Source organism: Borostomias antarcticus (assembly GCF_949987555.1).
Source record: "Borostomias antarcticus genome assembly, chromosome: 20".
Taxonomy (NCBI): domain Eukaryota; kingdom Metazoa; phylum Chordata; class Actinopteri; order Stomiiformes; family Stomiidae; genus Borostomias; species Borostomias antarcticus.
In genome coordinates this window covers 8,994,282-9,008,033 of record NC_140253.1, presented here as the reverse complement: position 1 = coordinate 9,008,033, position 13,752 = coordinate 8,994,282, and the positions used below count along the sequence as shown (strand labels likewise).

Sequence of the window (13,752 nt, the reverse complement as noted above, 5' to 3'; positions counted from 1 at the left end):
GACCAATTTGGAATCCATTCCATGTGGGTGTGCACAGAGCGACTAAATGCATTCATGTGCGGAGGTCTGTCCTCTCTTGAAGAGTGCCTCTATTTAGTCAACTCAAAGAGGTTCACTGGCTGAATGAATGTTGGACAGATTCAGACTGTATGTGGTGCTGAAATGAGACGATCTGTAGATTCAAGATTCAAGATCAACTTTAATGTTCCACGAATGGAAAATTTGGACTGGGTTCTCACCCATGCTGCAGCCATAAAAAGCAAGCATTCACATATAGAAATACAAATGTGTTAGTACATAAAAGAGCCCTAGCGCATCCATATAAACATAAGACAATTCAATACAATGCTCAGTACAAAAATAGGCCTACAATGTGAAGATACACCTGTAAGAACAATAAATATCCTTGTCTCCCCTGCTCTTATCACTAGGCCTACTTCATTTGCTATTTAAAAGTTTTACGGACACAGGGATAAATTAATTGTTATAACTATTTATTCTGCAGCAAGGAGCGCTGAACCTCCTCCCAGAGGGCAGTAGCTTGTACTCAGAGTGCAGAGCGTGGGAGTAGACTGCAGGGATGGACGCCATTACCTCTATAATCTTCCATGCAGTTTGCTTCGGTCGGACTAGCCTGGACTTCATTTGAACTGAAAGATTACCAAACCAAGATATGGCATCACAGATATGTGATGCCATATCTGATAAGGCTCTCTACAACTTCCTGATAAAACACTAACATCAATTTTTGGTGAACACCATGGAGTCGACGCAAAAAGTGTAGAACATGCCAATGAGTAATCAATCAATCAATCAATCTATCTATCTATCTATCTATCTATCTATCTATCTATCTATCTATCTATCTATCTATCTATCTATCTATCGAATGGCTGAGCTTCGGGAGTTCTAATGATGATGATGTTTATGATGACAATGATGATGATGATGATGATGAAGAGGTGTGAATGCTGAAGATCACACCAGTATCTATCAGGGTTGAAGTGGGTGGGGTGTGAGAGAAGAGGGTGGGGTTGAGATTCAGACTGATATAAAAGTATGGATGGACAAAGAAGAGAGGAGAGAAAGAGAGGACAGACAGACAGACAGACAGACAGACTTGGTGACCCATTCTCTGGTAAGATATGAACCCTGTTATCACATCCATACCAGGGGAGGCTTTCAAGCTGTAGATTAAAATGACCTCTACATACTCTAGATTATAAAACCTCTAGATTAAAGAGACGCTCATGCTCCAGGATTAGGTTTAATCTGTGTTTGAGAAATCCTGCCTGTATTTAATATTAAGTATATACACTAATATAACAGTAACTTTTGAATGAGTAAGATGACTAATGTATTGATTGATTGATTGATTGATTGGTTGATTGATTGATTGACAGATTGTTTGAGGAATTGATTGATTGATTGATTAATATTGACAGGGAAGGTAGAACAGGAGGAAGTAAATATGAAGTTGTCCGGTTTGCTTTTGATGATGTCACTGCTGGGGTCCATCATGGCGGTGACGTTTCAACAAAGAGGTACAGAATATCTACTGTTGTTTACAAAATCGAATTGTCATGGTAACAAAAAAGTGAAATCATCAAATATTTCTGACACATTTTCTCACCTCATGACATTGATAGAGGGTCTTCAAGGGTTCTTCTTTGAGATACCAAACACTGTCGATATGCTTTAGCTTTTCTCTTTTAATATACTGAATGACATTGATGAAATGCAAAAGTCGGCACAAAAGTTATTCAAGTTTTAAAATATTTTTAGATACACCCGGTGTTCCACTGGTGCCGGAGGAGGAGGGGGTTGGGGAAGAGGCTGTGGGCTGTAACATGCCCCCGGCCTGCAACTTGAAGGAGTACAAGGAATGGTATAGACTGGGCTCCCACTGCGTCAAGTACTTCCGCCAACGGCTGAACTTCACAGACGCTGAGGTGTGTGTGTGTGTGTGTGTGTGTGTGTGTGTGTGTGTGTGTATGTGTCTGTGTATGTGTGTGTGCGTGCTTATACCTTTGTGACTTCCAGATTTGTGAAAACCTCACTCCACTTCTTTCTTTCTCTCAAACTCCCCATCCTCCCCCACCTCCCTGTAGATGACGTGCCGACGTGTTGCCCCTGGTGGCCATTTGGTGTCGGTGCATAACAGCCGTAACAACAACAAACTGAGGTGTTTGGTGTTGAGGCACAACTCTTGTCGCCCAAGGATCTGGATGGGAGGCTTCGAACTGTTCCAGGTAGGGGAGGGTAGGGAGAAGGAGAGAGAGAAGAGAGAGGGAGGGAGGGGAGAGGGAGAGAGGGTTGAAGAAAGAATGAGACAGGGAGGAGGAGAGAGAGGGAGAGAGGGAGGAGGGGGTAAGTGATGAGCAGTAATTCGGTCAGACTGGGAGATGGTGTCTCTTTATTTAATTTCCTTATTTGACCCCCCCCCCCCTCCCTCCTCTCTCTCCTCCCCTCCCCCTCCTCCCGTAGTCTGGTCACTTTGTGTGGACGGACGGTTCCAAATGGAACTACGAGGCCTGGGTCCCTGGAGAGCCCACACAGCGCTGGGGAAACAGGGAGAACTGTGTGGAGATGAACTGGCACAGTAAGGAGGGGGGGAGCGATGATGGCAAGACAGTTCTGAATGTCTTTTTTTCAACCAAATTCTAATCTTTCTCTCCATCTTTCCCTCCCTCCCTCTCTCACTCTTTCCCTCTCACCCTCCCCTTTCTCTCTCTCTCCACCCTTCTCTGTCCCAGCTATAGGCAAGTGGAACGACCACGGCTGCTCCGTGAGGAAGAGCTTTGTGTGTGCCTTCTAATAGGAAGTCAGAGGGTCCAGACCACACACACACACACACACACACACACACACACACACACACACACACACACACACACACACACACACAATGCATGAATAAAATTATTAAAAAAATAATAAAAGAGTGATTTGCAAGTAAATATGTGGTATTTTATTGTATTTGTTAATCATGTTGCACATTGTGAGGGCATATTCAAACCAGATCATTCATGCTTTATTACTCAAGGTAGGCTAATTATAAGCCTTGGTTGGAGGACAGTTTTACATTTGAACATTTTGACATATTGTACTGTATAATCTACAGATAAAACACACTGCTAGGGTCACATGCAGAAACAAAGAGTTCAACATCCAACAATATTTCCTTTCATTCACTAAATATGTCAGGAGAAATGTGCAATTTGATGAATATTCAGTATTTGTCTAGATGGACTAGCTCTGACATCCTCAATCACTATGTCCTGCCCTCACTCTAAATCGCTCCAACTCATTGGCTGGGAGGTGCTGCCTTTTAGCCGTATTGTCCAATGGAGAAGGCTCCTGAGTGGCTGGTCTGCTTCTGGTCATTAATGATTGACAGCTGGCTCCGGTACAACATCGGACACCTGGAGGGAACTTGGGGTGGTTGAACACAAGGCCAGCTTTCTGGACAAGCTCCAGGGGTTTAATGGCTGTAGCCGGGGCCCCAGCAAGGAGGGAGTTGCAGAAATCCAGGTGGGAATTGACAAGGGCTGGGATGAGCATCTGTGCCGTCTCGCCAGTGAGAAGGGGCAAATTCTCCCAATGTTGTAGAGTAGGCATCTGCAGGAGCGTGTTACCAATGCAATGTTTGCAGAGAACGACAGTGGGTTGTCCAAGGTCACATCCAGATTCCTTGCAGTCCGTGTTGGCAATCAATGGTGATGGACAGGTCACGGTACAGCTCCTTCCCCAGGAGGAACAGCAGCTCAGTGCTGTTGACTTTGAGGTGATGTGTCACAATCCACTCTGTGATGCAGCAATACGCAAGTGAATGAGTAGAGGGAACAAAAGAAGATCCCAGAACTGAACCTTGTGGAAGCTCAGTCAGCCTGAATGGTTCCGACACAGACCCACTGCATGTCACCTGGTAGGAACGACCAATCAGGTAGAGTGCAAACAGAGAGAGTGCAGAGCCTGAGATGCCTGTCTCCTCAAGGGTGGAGAGGATAATCTGGTGGTCCACTGTGTCCGCAGTAGTTATCAATACTTACATGACATATGAGTAAGCAATATTTACCAATAGCTACTGTAATATTCAGCACTAAGTGTAAACAATTCTTACCAGACAATACTATAGAGGTGATACTATTCTTTATTTCAGAGTGTTCCTCACTAGAAATATGGTTCTTCACTAGTTCTGTGTCCGATATATGATTGATTGATTTATATATTTTATTAAAGTGTCATGCTTCAAAAAGCCCAGCCCATATGGGCTTACAAGACACTATTCAAAAGACATATAACAACCAAAGTAAGCAACAGAAGAGAACAGAAGAACAGGTACAGCTCTACGCTCCTCCAAAGACAACATGAATAACATATGTGCACACACACATACACACCCAAACAGGAACATATACATACAGTACAAATACAGTACAAATACACACTTACCCAAACAAGCACAGATATATACAGTACAAATACTGATATAAATAGGCCTACTACTGTATACACATCATTGCATCATTTTAAATAACTGTAAACTTCTGAGCTGGGAAGATGTAATCAAATACAAAAACATCTGCAATCCTTCATAACACCGCTCCTCCTCATCTTAACGCATTAATTACTCAACGTGACAATAACAACCAGATCACCAGAAGCACCCGAGGACACTTTCTAGTCCCTTTCAGGAAAAGTACATTGGTCAACTATCATTCGGTGTTACAGCAACAATACAAAGCTAGAACTCACTACCCACTCATATCAAAGACATACATACATACTCCACCTTCACAACACACCTTAAAACGTGGCTGTCAGATCACTATAATCGCACACATTCATTTCTCTTTGAAGTTGTGTGTATGTTATATGTGACATAATCATCAATGCTGCTCTTCCATCTTTTCTGTCCGTCTGTATGTACTATATGTCTTGTATGTGCTTCAATGTGGTATTTCTTGTATGTGCTTTGTTCCCTTTGTATTGTCCTTAGTGCTTGAGTTTGTGCTGTCATCTCTGTTTGCTTGTTAGTGTTTGAGTTAGTTGAGTGTTATATGTTTGTATGTCTTCTATTTGCTTAGGCCTATGCTTTTGTAATTGTAACTTCTTTCTTTTTAACCAATGTAATTTGTATTTTAGGGTGCTTTTTAACAACCGGGGACTACAGCTGTAAATTAGTCGTGCCCCATTTACTGTATTGCAGTACAACCAATTGTAGTACAACAAATTGGTGAATACATTAAGATGCTGGTGGAAAATCTAAAAGACCACATATTCAGTACAACAAACACAATAATTGTCATGCCTTATATTGGAAGTTTTATAAAAACTTTTTTTCAATCTTATATGTATCCATATTGTGTGTACAGATAAAATGGCTGATCTGGGCTACCTCGCAATATCTACATTATTTGATTTTTAAGACCCAACCAATCAGAGCTGAACAAGCAAACTTTGAACGCAATTCTGCACTTCTGCTTCTCTTTAGCTGTGGGAGTGGGAGGCAAAGACCTCCAGACTCCATGATTGTATCCCAGCCGCCGGTCCTTCCCCTGCCGGGATGGAAAATTCTCATTCGAAAATTCAGATTCAGGGGCTGGAGCTAGTAGGGGCAGGGGCTAGTAATTTTCTCTGTGGACATAATTAAATTGCTAAAATGTGTGTATGAGAGAGAGACAAAGACACTTTACTGTTTCTGGGTAGTTTATTACTGCACATACACCATACATCTCATAGATCATACATTACACACACCTGTTACATCATACACACAAATTCAGAAATACTCTACAGTTATAAAAGGCTACCTCCTCTCATTCGGGGGGGGTGGGGGGTGGTGCAATCATGGAGTTCTACTGGAAACATAAGCATCTATGCGCGCACACGCACGCACACACTCTGCATATATGGCTTTCCGCTTGATTGGAAAGAGATGGAATAACCAATAGGAATCCTAGAGGGGTTATACGCAAACCAATCAGGTTTAAAGACAGCTAGACATTGCTTATATAGGGCCGCAGATTTTTGCTGACGACTAACCCGAGATGGAAAAACTCATGGTCCGTGTCGCAGGCCCAGAGGACTCAGGTCCCAATCTCCGTGGACATGTGTGAAATCAGAACACGCTACACACAACCCCCCCACTGTGAGCTTCGCAGAGTTGGCAACATAGGGACATGTGTGTCTAGGACAAGGCAGGCGTAATGTACTATATGTCATTTGAGCCTCTCAGTTTTCCAAACCCTGGGCCTTTTCTGTGGTGTGCAATCTTAATGACATCAGGTGGCAATACAGCATCCATAGCTCAGCTAAAGTCATTGTTTTTCAATAACAGAACACATCTGATCTATATTATACCTCTCTATCTGAACGTCCTGTGGCATTGGCCACCACTGAGTGAAATGCTACATATATATATTTGTGTATCGTCGTTGAGAGACGAGGAAAAGTCTATCTGAGAAAATTGGGACAAAAACCCCACCCTGTGCTTCAGTATCAACAATAGACCCCTGGGGTCCTACGTTGAATAAATCACACACAAAACATGATGCAGATACGATTGCTAGTGTTCTTCCTTTTGTTGTGTGTCCATTCACACAACAGCGCACAATACAGGCGTTCAAATAAAAATAACCAAAAACAGCAGTAGTAATGGTAGTGATTTAAGAAAAATACTTTACTCGGTCATACTGGCTTCAGCAACAGGAGGTTATGAGTGTGTTAGAACTCTAGCAAGCATCTCCCACATAATGTCTGTTTGATTTGTCTTTCTGGGCTGAACTCATAAATTCACAACCACACAAAACTTTCTTACACACACACACACATAAACAAACAAACAAACAAAAAAAAACACCTGCTGCCCCTTCTCATCGAACAGGTAAACCAGACTAAAAAAAAAAGAAAAATACAATCAGTCCTGCTTTTCCCAACGTTCCGCCGTCGCTAAGCAGTGGTCGTTAGGCAGATGTTGCTAGGCAGACGCTACAGCCCGCCTGTCGCTTGGTTACAGGTTGTTTCCACCTCCAGGTATATCGGGGCTGTCCATATACATACATGGTAGATTATAGTACAGACCAGACAGTGACTGATTGTCTCGAATCAGGGGGTCGCACAGTCTAACGTGCAGAGATGGAGTTAGGCGGGTGAGGGGTAAGAGGTCTGGGAGATGACAAGCGGGTAGGTTAGTTGTTTTGGCTGTTTTCGTCTAAGCTGTTCTTTAGCCTGGTTCAAGGCAGACTGCTACCACAGCGGTTTCATAGAGGTTCAAACTAAGTTTTGCAGCCTGTGCCCCCTCTCAAGTTCCAGGGAGGTTCTGAGGTTATTCAGATGCCCGGCAGAGGTTCCGGAAAGAACAGTTTTGAAAGTTCCGACAGTACTTGAGTTAATGTGTGGTATAGGGGTGAGAGATATAAGGCGGGCGAGTTAGACTAGGTTAAGATTGTGCCTCGTATATAGGTGAGGGTTTAAGATGGGGGTGGAGGTTCAGAATTCCAGTTAAGAGGTGGAACCCGTTCAGGAGTCCAGGTTCTCCGGTTCCACGGTTCTGTTCTGTTCCGTCTCTCAAGGCTGGGGTGTCCCATGACATCCCACAAGCTGCTGCCAGTCAATGTTGACCCTGGGGGGGGGGGGTCAAAGGCCATGGCTCCTCCAAAAGGTCAAAGGTCAAATTGGGTGGTATTGACTTTGTAAACAAGTGTAGTCTGGGTAAAAAGCGAGGGAAAAAGGTTGAAAGAGCAGGGAAGGGTAGATAACACCCAGTAAACATAAAAAGGTGGTGTGTTTTGGGGGTTGAGGAAGCCAGTCGGCCATGTTGGAACCGTGTCAGAGCCATAGAGAGGCACCATGGGAGGGAGGAGGCGGACAGCAGAGGTTAATCTGGTCTGAAGATGGGAATTTTGGGTAGGAACTCTATTAGGATCACCTGGGGGGACAGAGAGGCAGATGGTTACTATTCAGTGTATGTGTGTGTGTGTGTGTGTGTGTGTGTGTGTGTGTGTGTGTGTGTGTGTGTGTGTGTGCGTGTGGATTGATACTTTATTGGTCCTTTTGGAAATTCATCATTTTGCCATAGTCATCTTGAGACAGACAGACAACAACTACAATACCAACAAACACTACGACAGTACTAACAACAGACAACAGAACATCACCACATAACCACACACCTGTGCACAACATATTACCACAGTATTCTATATATTATAAGGTGAAGCATCCTCCCCCACAGAGGACCAGACTTTGATAAAAAAATTTCAGCAGTACAATACTGGTAGGTAGGAATGATCTGCAAATCCGACGAGCCGGTTCGGAGGGACGGCACACTATACCGTCTGCCCCCTGATGGTAACAGCTCATATATGCTAAATAAGGGGTGTGAAGCATCTCTAATAATAGCCTGCCCTTTCCTCAGCACTCAGGGACTCACAGGTTAACATTATGCAGTTTTGCTGCTGTCCAGCAGTCTTCCTGGACATATTGACTTGAATTGAAGATAGAGATCTTATACATCAACAGAGCAAAACATCAAAATGCTCCCCATAAACGACAGACAGAAGAGGACCAGCATGTCTCTGTCCACTCTGAACTGTCTCGGTTTACGCATGAAAAAGAAACGCTGCAGCTCTTTCTTATGGATAACATCTGTGTGTGTGCGTGCGACTGATGGTGATTTGGTGTAAAGGTACTTACGTATTCCATCATGTTGTTGGTTTCACACTTCCTCTTGCTCAGCTTCCAATGCAAACACAACTGAGAGAAAGATAGAGAAAGATAGAGAAAGACAGAGAGAGCAGTTGACAAAGCCCAGAAAACACATGCTGGTGCATGCATGCATACACACACACACACACACACGCATACACACACGCATACACACACGCATACACACACGCATACACACACGCATACACACACGCATACACACACACACACCTGCTCACCTTGTGGTAGAGTCTGCTGTTCTCCCATTCCAGCAGCTTCTCTAAGGATCTCCTTGTCTGTTGAGGAACAGAAAGACAGAGTGAGTGTGTGTGTGTGTGTGTGTGTGTGTGTGTGTGTGTGTGTGTGTGTGTGTGTGTGTGTGTGTGGAGGGTGGGCTGTCTCACCCTCTTGCTGAGACAAATGACGGGCCACAGACTGAAGCCCAGCGTGCAACAGCAGCAGAGGCAGCCACACAGCAGCCAGCGAACGTTCACCGGCAGAGTCTTCTTCAGGCAGCCGTTCACACGGTTTATGCTGGCCTTGAACTCTTCTGGAGCCACCTACAGACACAGAGCACAGAGGAGGGAGCGCACACACACGCACACACACAATCAAGAAATACCCATGGTAACTTATGTTCCTCACTCTCGACAAATTCACTACTGACTCGACTAATGACACATCTGAAATCATGAAGATGAATTGAATCATGTGTGTTTTAATGGACTGTAACAGTACTAGCTATTTGGAGAGCTAAGTCAGAGGTCGTATGAGCTTATGAAACTGCATTTATTACAATTAAAGCGTGTAGAAAATGACGTGCGAATACTCAACTCACCTTCCCTGTAAGGGCCGAAGGAAACTCGGACTCAAATTTGTTGCTGAGTCCAAACCTGTGTGTGGACGGTATGTAAAGTTATAACCATATATAACGTTAGTTATATGAAACGAACCCAATCAAATAAGTGTATTTGATTGCGCAATACATTTAGTGAGCCAGATTGGTAGCTAGCTACTTAGCTAGTGCTAACTAGACTAACGTTAAGGTTGTTTAACGTTAACCAGCATAGCTACAAGGCCAATCCTGGCTGTTATCAGCATTCTTTGACATGACTGTTTCTATCTTAAGACGTTAGCTAGCTAACATACACATTTGCCATGGATTAGACCAGCTGAGCGAAATGTCCTACTGTCAATCCGTTATGACATGATGGTAGTATAGTATACTCAAGATACTGTGGCTGGCTAACGTGCAGCTTCTGATAGCTAGCCAGCGAAATCAGCCAGAGGGGGGTCGTGTTGGTGCGTTAACTCGGTTAGCCTAACGCTAACAGCAACTGCACTGTAGGTAGTGCCAGCTAGCCAACGTTATTTAACGCTCACTTAAAACTATACTTTGGGTCTTTCACAATCCCCGTGAGCCGTGGCCGGTTGCTTACACAGTGACGTGGCCAGATCCCCGCACCACCACCGGGTCCGGGGCATACTTGAGCAGCTGCTCCTCCGCGGCCCTGTCCTCGTCCTCCTCTTCCTCCTCCTCCTCTTCGTAGATCTCGTCAAAGTCCTCCATCATCGCACGACTCGGCCGCGGCGCGCTTCCCGGGAGAGGCGCCGCCGGGAGAGACACGGTGGCCGCAGTAAAGCAAAGCCCTCTTCCCGGTTAAACGATTACAAAACAAGAACGGGAAGGTACAACAATCACGAAATCTCCCCCCGTCCGGGACGACAGTTCACATCGGTCAGGCTCCGAAACAAAACATCAACATCCGCCGCAGTACCCAGTCGAGCCCGGAAGAGCATGCTATTTCCTACGGTGCCTCCTGAGCTGCTTGTTTTCAAGAGAGAAACATTGCCAGTATTCATATTCATACTGTATCACATTGGTGCCTTGGGCCAGCTTTTTATTGTGTCCGACAATTTTTGACTTTGTACTCAGTTTTTATATATAGATAATGGAGCGATAAAGACAATATGAGGAACACATGCTTTGCCCTTTAATGACAACCCTGCCTGATGTAGAGGTCAGTCAGGTTGTCTAGGCTTATGCCGTTTGTCTAATTTTTTATTATTTCTTATTTTATCTTCACAAGCAGATTTAGAAACAGAAAGAGCCCAATCCAAGTGTGTCAGAGAGATTTGGTTTAATCACCCTTTGGTCAGATACATTACCATCAGACACTCACACACACACCAGTGGAGGCTGGTGACTCAAGGTATTGGGGAGGACAGCAGGGACAGATGCGAGGCATGCATTTTCATTTACATTCATTTTTACATGGAACTGTTGAGACTTTAACACTGGCAATAGAGTTATATGTATCCTAGATGCTTAAAATTCAGTTAAAGGAGATAAAATAAAATAAAAACAATCTTTATTGAATCTTTTCTTTCTTCAAATTATTGGGGAGGACCATCCTTTCTGTCCTCTGTCCACGAGCCTCTTCTGGCACACACATCTACACACATCAAGCGCACACACCTATCTAGCAGTGTAACTGTACTGCCCTAAGTGGTGACAACAGGAAATGATTTGCAAAAAAGACTCATTCATCCCAGGCGTCCCCATAGGCATTCTTTTTCACTGCTGAGAAACAGAGAGAGGGAGAAACACGATGAGGAACATGAAAGAGCAGGTCACTGTCAGTTACAGTTACACACACACACACACACACACACACACACACGGCACTGGGCTACCTTATCTAAGTGCTGCCTGCCAGGCAATCATCTTAGGATCCCTGAGAAAGTGCCATAAGCCTTGACTGCCTTCTTTGTATGCTACGCCTGCTGGAGTATCCTCCCCCCCTTCCCTGTTCCTCTAATTTCTCTAACTGTTCTCCTTCTATTATCTGTTGCCACCGCGGTCAGTCTCACCTTCCCTCTCGGGGGTAGCCGGCCTCTCCTGGGCGGGCTTCGGCAGGGTCTCGGCCTTCTGGGTGAGCGTGACCTCATAGTTCTCCCTGTTCCTGTTCCTCAGATCCTCGTAGAGGATCCGCCTTCTCCTGGGCTCCTCCCCCTCCTCCAGGTAGGGCGGGGCTGCAGGGGAGGAAATGGAGGAGGAGGATGGGGGTGGTTAGAGTACACGAGAGGTGTGAATGGGCAGGAGGTAGAGAGTGTGTGTGTGTCTCCTGTGTGGTGGGTGTCTGCATCGTTGAAGGGCTAGAGGTAGGTTACCTGGGGCGTTGGGGTCCTCTGTGCGGTCCGTCTGCGCTGGGGGCTCGGTGCCGTAGCCGTAGTCGCTGGCTTGGGGGGGCGCCTGGCTCTGAGGATCCACAGCCTGGAACATGGAATCAAAGGACTGTACGTCCGGGTCGCTCAACTCTGACTGGGGTCCCTGCGGCGAGCTGGGTGAGAAGAGAGAGCATTGAGAAGGAGACAGAAATGTGTGTGTGTGGGGGGGAGGGGCATAAGGCAACAACACACAAGTGCTGTAAAATTTGTGAACAAATCGAGTGGGATATGAACCTCCAAGTGGAGGCAGGCGTGCGTGCGGTACTGACTGTGAAGGAAGCCGTGCCCTCTGTCTCATAGCCTCTCCCAGAGGTGAGTTCTCCAGCCTCATGAACTTCTCCTGACAGGTCTTCATGTAAGACATCTTCCCTGCCAGGTAGCCACACAGGCCCACGACTGGACACAAACAGATTAATAAAAATACATGCATACACACACACACACAGCCCATGATGACCCTGTAGACTACGGGGACAAACACACGTATTCAAGTGAAACTCACTTGCCACTCTTGGGAGTGAGCCGAACCTGGGTGACACTGTCAGCGTCCCTGTGAGACACACAGAGCAGTTTAAGGTTACATAGACAGGATGCTGATGGGATGGGGCACTTCCCTAGCCTTGAGATCCAAACAGAGAGAGGAGATAAGTGGATGGTAGCTACTGTACCTCTGACTATCAGGGCTTGAGTGACGGCCATACTGACCACTGAGAAGGGCACAGCTGTAGGGAAGGAGGACACACACCAGTTTAGAATCTATTCGACAAGTGTGTGTGTGTGTGTGTGTGAGAGAGAGAGAGAGAGAGAGAGCGGGTGTGTGCAGAACACGATGTAAACAGGGAGCACTGGTCGCCTTAACTATGGCGGTGATAAGTAACTTACACCTATACCAGAAGCTCTCCTGGTTGCACTCCTTGAAGACCCTTCTCTCATCATCCGTGGGTATGTAGTCCACCCCTACAGACATCTAATTTACACACAAAAGAGCAAATAAAGACGCGCACACATTATTATTATTATTATTAGCCTGGGGATTAACGATGCCCAAGTTAGTTCGCTAACCTAACGTTAGCTAACACGAGCAGTTAGAAAGCTAGTGCTAGCTAACGTTAGCTTGCAGACAAAGTTACCTGCGAGTCGCCTCGCCGTTCTTCCGTGAATGCGGTGGATATTGCTGACATGTTCAAAACAATGTCAGTATAGATATTCACCTTTCAGAGCATGTGAATTAACAGAGTAAACACAACTACTCTCCGGTCTGATTTTGAATAACGTTACTCGGTACGTCATTGCCGTTTAATTAATACATCCATGGTCATTGCACCGCTGGTCTGACATAACACCGGAAATAGAATGAGGAGGGGAAGCGTGAAAAATACAGGGACTTTTAGCTTTCATTTTTGTACTTGAGGAGTAAGTTCAATGCCATTTTATTATAGTATTTAGGGTCAACGTGTAACTTATTATAATAAGTCAACGCTAGTTAACTAAAAGGAACTAAAATGAAAACGCGACAACTGAGAGAAGATCATAGAAGTATTATGGGGGACGTGACCAAGTTAAGCCACGGGCTTTTATTTTGATATTTGGCTTTCTGACCAGGAAGTTATAGTTAAACGCGTTGTGTTGCTGTGAGTTGGATGAACAGGTTATATGAGGTACAACCAATTTTAGAATGGCTGTGGTTGATCATCATCATTACCCCATATGTGTAGTATTAGTCAAAATGTCATTATTAAATGTCAAGCCCATATTGTAGAACACCCTGCTACTCAATCCATAAAGTGTATATAGTGTGCCATGTCATCA

General features: G+C 45.0%; 3 protein-coding genes across 3 annotated transcripts; 1 reads left to right on the top strand and 2 right to left on the bottom strand.

Annotated features, from left to right (window-relative positions):
• Positions 1–1,850: 1,850 nt before the first annotated feature.
• Positions 1,851–2,818, top strand: LOC311322550 (lectin-like; the record flags this gene model as incomplete). The annotated part of the gene is made up of 4 exons (XM_084454639.1): positions 1,851–1,952; positions 2,112–2,252; positions 2,488–2,602; positions 2,757–2,818. 4 exons carry the CDS (start codon positions 1,851–1,853, stop codon positions 2,816–2,818), a joined length of 420 nt encoding a protein of 139 aa, XP_084310765.1.
• Positions 2,819–5,745: 2,927 nt separating this feature from the next.
• On the bottom strand, positions 5,746–10,451 carry chic2 (cysteine-rich hydrophobic domain 2). Its single transcript, XM_084454759.1, has 6 exons — positions 10,152–10,451; positions 9,551–9,605; positions 9,117–9,272; positions 8,952–9,008; positions 8,701–8,760; positions 5,746–7,933 (listed from the first exon to the last, which is right to left on the bottom strand). Exons 1-6 carry the CDS (start codon positions 10,283–10,285, stop codon positions 7,883–7,885), a joined length of 513 nt encoding a protein of 170 aa, XP_084310885.1. The 5' UTR covers positions 10,286–10,451; the 3' UTR covers positions 5,746–7,882.
• Positions 10,452–10,901: 450 nt separating this feature from the next.
• On the bottom strand, positions 10,902–13,239 carry LOC311322250 (OCIA domain-containing protein 1-like). Its single transcript, XM_084454311.1, has 8 exons — positions 13,074–13,239; positions 12,826–12,910; positions 12,612–12,665; positions 12,446–12,493; positions 12,213–12,339; positions 11,887–12,056; positions 11,587–11,748; positions 10,902–11,296 (listed from the first exon to the last, which is right to left on the bottom strand). The coding sequence occupies exons 1-8, from the start codon at positions 13,122–13,124 to the stop codon at positions 11,256–11,258; spliced, it is 738 nt and encodes a 245-aa protein (XP_084310437.1). The 5' UTR covers positions 13,125–13,239; the 3' UTR covers positions 10,902–11,255.
• Between the last annotated feature and the right edge of the window lie 513 nt (positions 13,240–13,752).

Coding starts and splice junctions, on each gene's coding strand:
- chic2 (XM_084454759.1), bottom strand. CDS start 10,285: ATGATGGAGGACTTTGACGAGATCTACGAAGAGGAGGAGGAGGAAGAG. Junction 9,606..10,151: donor GGATCTGGCCACGTCACTGT/GTAAGCAACCGG, acceptor GTCCACACACAG/GTTTGGACTCAGCAACAAAT. Junction 9,273..9,550: donor CTTCGGCCCTTACAGGGAAG/GTGAGTTGAGTA, acceptor CTGTGTCTGTAG/GTGGCTCCAGAAGAGTTCAA.
- LOC311322250 (XM_084454311.1), bottom strand. CDS start 13,124: ATGTCAGCAATATCCACCGCATTCACGGAAGAACGGCGAGGCGACTCG. Junction 12,666..12,825: donor GGAGAGCTTCTGGTATAGGT/GTAAGTTACTTA, acceptor CCTTCCCTACAG/CTGTGCCCTTCTCAGTGGTC. Junction 11,749..11,886: donor AGAGGACCCCAACGCCCCAG/GTAACCTACCTC, acceptor CCTCCCCTGCAG/CCCCGCCCTACCTGGAGGAG.